General features: G+C 37.8%; 1 protein-coding gene across 1 annotated transcript in view; it reads right to left on the bottom strand.

The window, feature by feature from the left end:
- Positions 1–9,026, bottom strand: part of KIAA0020 (KIAA0020 ortholog) — a 27,188-nt gene that overhangs the window by 17,893 nt on the left and 269 nt on the right. Inside the window, exons 2-9 of the mRNA XM_009327219.1 lie at positions 7,115–7,297; positions 5,201–5,336; positions 4,368–4,443; positions 3,465–3,558; positions 3,178–3,244; positions 2,443–2,617; positions 583–686; positions 1–48 (exon numbers count right to left, since the gene is read on the bottom strand). The exon at positions 1–48 is cut by the window's left edge and continues 40 nt beyond it. Of these exons, the coding sequence (XP_009325494.1) occupies positions 1–48; positions 583–686; positions 2,443–2,617; positions 3,178–3,244; positions 3,465–3,558; positions 4,368–4,443; positions 5,201–5,336; positions 7,115–7,297 (883 nt within the window). The remainder of the gene's footprint in view (positions 49–582; positions 687–2,442; positions 2,618–3,177; positions 3,245–3,464; positions 3,559–4,367; positions 4,444–5,200; positions 5,337–7,114; positions 7,298–9,026) is intronic.

The raw sequence follows: 9,026 nt of genomic DNA, 5'->3' as shown, positions 1-9,026 counted from the left end.
AAATCCAAAAATACTTTATGCACCAGTGAGTGCTTTATCACAGCCTCTCTGTATTTGGGAAGAGGAAAATAAGCAGAAAGTCCCCAAGTAATGATTTTAACATAAGCTAGCAATACTTCATTTGTATTTAAAAAAGAAAAAGTTAGGCAGCGTGGTGTGCAGAAAACACATAGTCATTCTGGATTAGGTGTTTCGCATTTACAATATGTGGAAAATTCTACCAAAACTTACAAATTCTAAAACCCAGAGAAATATTTCCTCCTAAAGACCACTGGAGAAGCTTATCCAATAACACATTATGGAAGCACACCACACTGGGATTTTTACCGATTGTTTGACTGGGGCAGGGGACATTTTAGTTTATAGAAGTGGAGTTCAAAATTAAGGTAGGATATTCATTATGACACTTCAGACAAAACCATAGTTACTTACTATACAACACAGCAATGTTACAGCTTAAAAAAGTATCAATATCACTGCCATAGGAGCTTAAAAGAGTATCAATATCACTGCGTATTTGTATGTCAGAAACAGACTGGTTCATGCTAGATTGTCACACCTTAAATGAATTTTTGTCCTTACTTTTGTGCCATTGGTGTAAGAATCTGTTTCATTTCATCCAAGATGGCCTCTCTCTTTTCAGGCTGAGCTTCTAACACTTTACCCAGTGTTGGGACAACTGGTGTCTGAAATGAATGCACAATCAGAGGTTTAATCATTCCCACTAAGTATTGGAGTCCATAGATTATAATCTTTAGTCCCTTTTCAATCAAAATTCATGAGCAATATCACAAACAAACTGAATTTTCTGCAAAACTAACAGTTTTTACAATTTTAAAAACAAAAAGCTTATCTACTTTGAGTATGTCAGAAGCTGTATACTTAAGTTTCTACAAACTGAATATTCATTATTAGCAAACAAAAGCTACTTCTGTGGTCTGAACTGGTTTTAGCCACTTATGGTCAGCTCTGCATGAGACTGTCAGATACAAGGTAAAATACACAAAACTGGCACTGTGTTAAGGGACTCCTGAGCTAAGCAGAAATCCTGCATGACAATATGCGTATGTCAGGGGGCAACACAGCAACAAGTCAATGAACTGAGAAGTTAACCAAGGCCCAGGAAATTCCAGCCGAAGAACAGCAGAGAGGAGGAATATATACCATATACATTAAACACAAAGTACTTCCTGGTATCTCATCTAAACAATTACACTGGTAACTCTTGTAAAAGAATCTGTTGTTAGAAGAACAGTCGGACTAGATAGAGAATGAGAAGAAATGTATTTCTAACCGTCCCTGCTGGTGGGGGGGAGGGGGGTAGAGAGTTGGAGGCAGGAGGGAGAAAAGTGGACCACACATTTCAAAACTCCAAGAAATTCCAGGTCTCATTAAGGATTACATCGTAATTCCTTATAAACCCACATACTGTTGAGTCTCAGGTTTGCACCACAATGTAAGACTACTTGAAGCACCCACATCAAGAATGCTAGAATGATGGAAGCTAACGCTGGACTTGATTTCAGAGGCTGTTTTACTCCCAGTACAAATTACAGCCCACAAACACAGCAAACACACCATTCTACTACAGTGTTGCAAAATGCTTTATTAAAACTTACAATAACCTGTGAAGAAAAAATAGCAATAAGGTTCAGAAATGATCTGTTAATTTCTTATACAATTTTAACAGAAATCTTGGGTAAAAGTGTGCTGTGTTGTACACCAGGGTGCAAGTGTCACTCTAGTGTAGTTAATAATTGCATAAAACAGTTTTGTACTTTGTAGCAAATAAAACTATTTGTGCCTCTAATGGAAACCAACTTTCCAAGTCAGCAAGAAAGAAGGAAAAACAAAGTTAAAAGAAAGGAGGTTGTACTTTTTAAAAAGGTTCCCACTGCCTGCTGAGGATCTACATCTAAATGGTTTCAAGAAAGTTTGGACTCAAGTCCTATAGCCTCCACGGGAAAAGAGAACAAAGCCAAAAAATTAAGCCTAAATGACATACCGTATACAGATACAGGCACATTCTGCCTACAATCAGTTCTCATGAGACATAAGGCAGTTATGACACAAAAGCCACCTACAGCATTAATGGGGAATTAAGCCTAAATCTTATCTCAGCAAGGATGACCACTTCAGGCTGGACACTACGACACTATGATAACTGCAGCTATACGATATTAGACTGTCTTTGATGAGCAGAACAAGCTCATACATGAACATAATATATTTTACATAGTTCAAACTGAAAAACACAACAATTTGATCTAGAATAGAAATGTGCAAGTAATCATCACATTTAAACATGCTAAACTAGACTATGTTTGGACAGCTGACAAAGAAATTTAATCAAAAGAAACAGTAGTAAGATAGGTAAGGTATTACTAACACAGTAAGTTAAGATGCTAAAACACCTTAGACTGGAAAGTATTGAAACGTCACCTTGTAAACCTTGAAAGTGTTCCCATACAGTTCTTCTGTCAGCATATTCCTCTGCTCCAGAATGGCTTTGTCATTATATGCATATTCCACTACAGCAGATGCTTCAGCATGACGGAGCATTTTTTTCACATGGCCTTTAAAACTTTTTATTATTTCTGCAACTTGTGGTTTTGTCCTGTTTCACAGGGAAAGATAGATAGCAAGAGTTAAAACTTTGGGGATAAGCTGACTTATCAATAGTTTTATTTTTGGAAGCGCATTTAGGTGATAAGTTTTAGCATTGAAACCAGGAAATACATGCATCTGGATCAGACTTATGGATTTGTGAAAATATAGCAAGCAAGCCAGGAATCTGGAGAAATCATAAGGCATTTTGAGGGAAAGAAAAGAAACCAGTGGATAAATACTACAGAATAAAGGATGCCTTCCTCAAACACTAAGCAGAGAAAAATTTTAAAAGGCAGTTTTTTGTATAAGGCAAAGATCAACTTTGAGCATATATTTGAGCTTTTTTTGGCATACGTTTTCCTCCATGTGTACAGCTTTAGCTTTACTTTTTGCAAAAGGAAAACTGCTGTTAGCGATACCAGACACTCTCCTGTCTTGTCACTATTATAAGGATGTTTCCAGAAATGTATTTTTTTATTCATGATCGATGCACTGTAGATTAAGAGCAGCATTCACACTGGAAATGAAACAATGCAACACAGCTAAGCAAATTCACTTCTTACTCACCCATACATAAGAAACTTCTTCACAATATTTCTGGAATATTTTGACTTGCTCAACTCTACTAGGCTATCTAGAAGAAGGGAAAAACATTCAGCTGGTTTGATTTTCACTACATTAACACTACAAAACAAGATGCCATTATTTAAATAAGTTTTAAGAGCTCACTAGGAACAATGCATCATTTCAGCAGAAAGTTAAAAATATTCAAGAGAAAATAATATGGCTTGTTTTAATGCATCATAAAACTAATACAGAAGCATATGGGTAAAATGTAAATGGAAAGAAAGTACCTTTCAATTCTTCAAATGTCTCTTGCCTTTGCTTCTCATTACCATACTGAATAAAGCACTGGATCACTCGAGTTGAATCATGTGCAAACGCCAGCTACAGGACAGAGATATTTCATTATCCTAGGCCGTTCAAACGGCATTATGGACTGAATATATTTTAATGCACTTGCTCCCTGATAGTTTTATGCCACATGTAGCATGTAATGCCAATTAGAAAAGTAGTTACCTGTTTATAACAAATTATGTTTTAAGTTTTTTTTCACTGCTTTGTAAGTACTTTATCAAACAAAATATAGCCAATACTTGCAGTTGCTGAGAATTAAGGACATGCCTCAAGTTTTTAATACTGAAAGAGAACCATGAAATGGTATCTCATTTTCTCTCATGTTCTTTGTAATTTCAGAGTGAGTGTGACAATACAGTTCCACTTTGTCATGGAATACCAAGAATCACTTTAAAATCCAACATGTACTTCACTGCAAATTTATACATTTCAAGAATTAAGCGGAAAGACTCTTTAGTATAACTAAGTATCCAGACACTAACTTCTCTAAAAGAAAGCTGCAAAGCAACGATTGTAATTAATCAAAACTCTGAGTGGCTGTTTTTGAAGTTCAGTTAACAGAGAATTTCACTGGACTAAAGCTGCTTGGCAAAATAGATGATAGTCTTATAATAGCCAGCTGATAGACAAAGCATCCCAGGACTACTGTCCTGAAATCCAGGTGCCAAATGCAGCCTTTCAACCCTGTTTTTGTTCTTTTTTACTCACAGTTTAAAAAAAATTCCCTGTAGCTTTTGGAAGAACAGGCTAGTACTATGTTATTAGAAGTCCATTTATATTTCACCATTCTTTAAAGAAGCTTTTGTGAATTTGTGCACTATGGCATTAGTTTTTCTTACACTTTTAATTTTTCCATGAAGAAGCTTCTGTAGTTCATTCATTAGCTTTTCTCGCTTCTCCTTATCGCATTTCTTCCTACAAGCAAAAAAAAGTAAAACAATCTTAATTGAGGAAGCAGCCTTTTTGTAGCATGATTCACTTTTATCTATAAATTAAGATGCAAGAAGGTACAAAATATAATTAATTTAGCTCCTGCTAATCCAAACTTACACTGTCATTCATTAAACCTGTATATAGATGTAATTAAGCAGTTTCAGTTCCTAGAAACCAAACCAGATTTCCACCCTTTAAAATTATTCTTTTCTGAGTAACAATATTATTAGAAGAAAGATAAACTCAAATCTGCAGCCAGAGCTGTCTACAGATCCAAAGGTCTGTAAGCATCTTACAGCCAAAACTGCAAAGCACAGACGCTCAGAGCAAGTAAAATTAACTCCTCCTTCTGATGTGGGGCCCCAGTTCTAGAATTACACCTGCCCAGAGAGAGTATACAAACCTCCGCAAAAAACTCATGCAGTGATCCCACTGCAAGATCAGGCTGAATCAGTATGTGCTCTGTGCTTCAGGCTTCAAAAAGTAAGACAACTCCTTAAGCATTTACTCACAAATTTTAGCCTAAAATACAAGTGAGCTCAATCCAGATATTTCTAGCACCATGGGTCACCATACTCTGCTTGAACCATCTACAGAATTGCATGTAATGTTATCATTCACCCATGGAGTTTCACTGTGGAAATATAGTTTCATATAATTACAAAATGATAAAGAGAGTCTTCTTGCAACTTACAACTAAAAGCCAACTGAATGAAAGAAAAAAAAAAATCATTATTACCTTCTCACACTTTCCCATATTTGCTTTGATTTTACAATTATGTCATAATTACTTTTATCATTAAGTTGTCTGGTTTGTTTTAACTCCTTCCTTTGCTTTTTGAAGTCATTCCACTTAGGCTTCTTAGAATCTGACCCTGAAGACAAAAATAAATTCATTTTCCATGGTCAATAAAAGAGGAGCAATGGAATCCTTTATCAGTATAAACTCTGGCAGCTCTGTGACTTGAACTGCTAACAATTCAGGAGCTTTGCCTGCAGTTACTCAGCTAGCTAATAAGAAAGCATAAATATTTAATAAGTATGCTATGCTAGTAATTTGCACTTCTAGAATACTGGAAGAACAAGGCAAATGATGATTTTTCCTCAAAGCTCTGTTAAAATATGCATAATAAACCTCTTAATAGCTTGAAAATTGACTCAAAATGCACCTAGCAGCCTATGACTGCCCCAGGTAATTCTCCCTTTTTAGTTCATCCTGTACTCATACATACCTTTTCCCTCTCTCAAAAGAAGAACATACATGAAATCTCAGAGAAAGGAAAAAAATTAAAGCTTTTTTACATGCTTAATCTTTTTATTCAGTCAAATTCCTTAAGCATGGGATTTTGCCATACAACAGCTATACACTGCCACATAACAAACTCAGTTAAGGTAACTTTAGGGAAAGTGCCACAAATGAGTTATGGGAAAACTTCAAATATCTGATTTTAGTTTTATTCATACCTTGACAAAAACCATCATCCTATATTACACGGTTTCACAGAAGCAAGTCATGCTAACTATTAGTTCTATATGGAACACTAAAGACCCAGCTTTAAATTTTTAGACCTTAAAGCACCGCTTGTTGGTATTTAGCAGCATGCACTTAACTGTCTTACCCATCCAAAACCCACGCTCTCTTTTTACAAAGCGTATTATTGATTTTTTCTATCACTCTCCTAAAGTAGTAGTGACAAGCAAAAAGAGTAACACTTTGCTTTGGGAGCAGCGCCACTGTGCAATACACAGCAGCTTTCACAGTTATTCTTATAAACATTTAAAGGTTTGTTTGTGATTGTTTTTTTTTTTTAAAGCAGCTTAATACAAACATCCTGTTGCTATTAAATTTCCAGACATCTAAATATCAACACCTTCTACTGTTCTTCAATCACCTAACATTTTTCTGCAGAACTTCAGAATCCCTCACTTAAGATTCCACTTCTCATTTTAGTGCTGTTCAATTGCCGCAGTAGAGCTTTGCTTCACAGCAGAGGAAAGAACAACATGAAGTTCTCATGTACCAGAAACAAAGTTAAAAAATAAATCCATTTAAACAGTGATAAAACCAGACATTTATTTAGCCTCTCTGCATAAACACAAAAATAAGCTGTAAAATGTAAAAAGCAGTGGTAACACTGACGATGCCTTTTTTTGTTTAAGAGGTGTCAGATAGTTTGGACCACAGAAAAAAAATAATATAAAGGATAATCAACTTTGTTTCATGAATTTTCGTGTTCCAAATTTTATAGCCAGTACTTTTAGAACAGAGGATTACATTTCTGAAATGGTCTACGAAAAACTCTGTATTTTCCAAATTTGTTTGAAAAGAGCCAGTTTCAAGCTAGCCCCTTAATACTTCATTAAAATAATCATAGCTTTATGATGGCATACCAATTATTTAAATTTGCTACTGCATCTTTACTTTTGAGTTCCAAGAAAATTCATAACTGTTGATTCTCATGACTTTGGCCTCGAGCTTAGTCAGGTGAATTAAAGTTTTCCACAGCAAAGATTAAACATGAAGTAAACTTGGAGTCATTCAGCCAATCTGGAAAGGTGATAACAAGGCAAGGAGAAAGAGGAAGCCCTAGATGAACCATTTGTTTCCCAAAACCTAGTTTCCATTGATATCCAGGCTTAAAAGTCTGCTCACCTCCCTCTTCACCATCCTGGAGCTTCCTCTTCTTTGCAAGCTTTTCTGATAGCTGTTTATTCTTGAATTGTTTGACACTAGCTTTTCCAGGTCTTAACTGTCCTTTCACGAATTTCTTGGAAATGGATTTAGGCTTTCCCTCCTCATCTCCTTTGTTAAGAAGTTTCTTTGGTGGACCTGAATCTATTAACCAACAAAACAGAAATTAAAATGTTATCCTAGAGCTAATGTTGCTTCAAAATAACAAATTATTACTGTAACAAGAATTAAACCACTTTGTAATAACAATTATATATAAAAGAATAATTCTTACACGCTTTTCAAAGCTGGTGTTTTTCATTGCAGTCCCTGGGTGTCCCAGTTTTCCCTAGGGAAGTTTTGCCCAGGCATTATTTTCTGGGCAGCAGTATAACAGCCCAGGCATAAAATGAATTATTCCAAAATAAGAATTTCACCACCCCTGACATCAAAGTCATCAATCCCCAAATCGTCTCTTCACAGTTTATGGTCAGAGCTGTTTTGACACCATCTGTTTTAAGCAGAAGAGAGCAAACACTGAAAGGTATCTTCTCAATCCTAAGCAACAGCACTTCACACACCCAGCTTCAAATACTATTTCTTAATGTGAGAAAGTGAAGTCTAGAACCAAAAAATTATCAACTTCAAATTTTTAATTAAGAGTATTTTAGGTCAATCAAATAGAGCTGAAGGGCTTGCAATGCAACCTATTTAAAGCATTTCAGCTTTACTTTTTCCAGGTTATTTGATCATACAGTCAGTATAGTTTTGAATGCAAGATAGAATTATAGAATGGTTGAGGTCAGAAGGGATCTCTGGAGGTCATCTGGTCCAACCCTCCTGCTCACGCAGGGCCACCCAAAGCTGGTTGCCCAGGTCCCTGTTTGGGTGGCTTCTGACTGTGTCCAAGGTGGGACACTCCACCATCTCCCTGGGCAACCTGTGCCAGTGCTTGGTCACCCTCACAGTAAAGAAGTCTTTCCTGATGTTCAGAGGGAACCTCCTGTGTTTCAGTTTGTGCCCGCTGCCTCTGGTCCTGTCACTGAGCACCACTGAAAGGAGCCCAGCTCTGCCTTTGCACCCTCCCTTCGGCTATCTGAACACATTGACAAGATCTCCCTGAGCCTTCTCTTCCCTAGGCTGAACTGTCCCAGTTCTCTCAGCCTTTCCTCATAGGAGAGATGCTCCAGACCCTTCATCATGTTTGTGGCCCTTTGCTGGTCTCTCTCGTACTGGCGAGCCCAGAACTGGACACAGCACTCCAGGTGGGGCCTCACCACTGCTGAGGAAAGGGCAAGGATCACCTCCCTCAACCTACTGGCAGCACTCCTCCTAATGCAGCTCAGGATCCAATTAGCCACCTTTGCTACAAGGGCACATTGCTGGCTCATGCTCAACTTTGTGATCACCGGGAGCCCCAGGGCCTTTCCTGCAAAGCTGCTTTCCCCCAGCACATACTAGTGAATGGAGTTGTTCCCCCCTCAGGTGCAGGACTTTGCCCTTTGCTCCTTGCTGAACTTCATAAGGTTTCTGTCAGCCCATTTCTCCAGCCTGCTGAGGTCCCTCTGGAAGGCAGCACGACCTCTGGTGCATCAGCCACTCCTCCCGGTTCTGCGTCAATAGTAAACTTGCTGATGGTACACTCTGCCCCATCATCCAGATCATCAGTGAAGCCATTGAACAAGACTATACCCAGTATTGACTCCTGGAGTACACTGCTAGCAACCGGCCTCAACTAGATTTTGTGCCACCGATTACCTCTCCCTGGGCCCAGCCGTTCAGCCAGTTTTCAGCCTACCTCACCGTCTGCTCATCCAGCCCATAATTCATCAGCACCTCCATGAGGACCGTATGGGAGACACTGTCAAAAGCCTTACTGTAGTCCACGTAGACA

Source organism: Pygoscelis adeliae, unplaced genomic scaffold (assembly GCF_000699105.1).
Source record: "Pygoscelis adeliae isolate BGI_AS28 unplaced genomic scaffold, ASM69910v1 Scaffold26, whole genome shotgun sequence".
Lineage (NCBI taxonomy): Eukaryota > Metazoa > Chordata > Aves > Sphenisciformes > Spheniscidae > Pygoscelis > Pygoscelis adeliae.
This window is presented reverse-complemented; position numbering and strand designations above follow the sequence as displayed.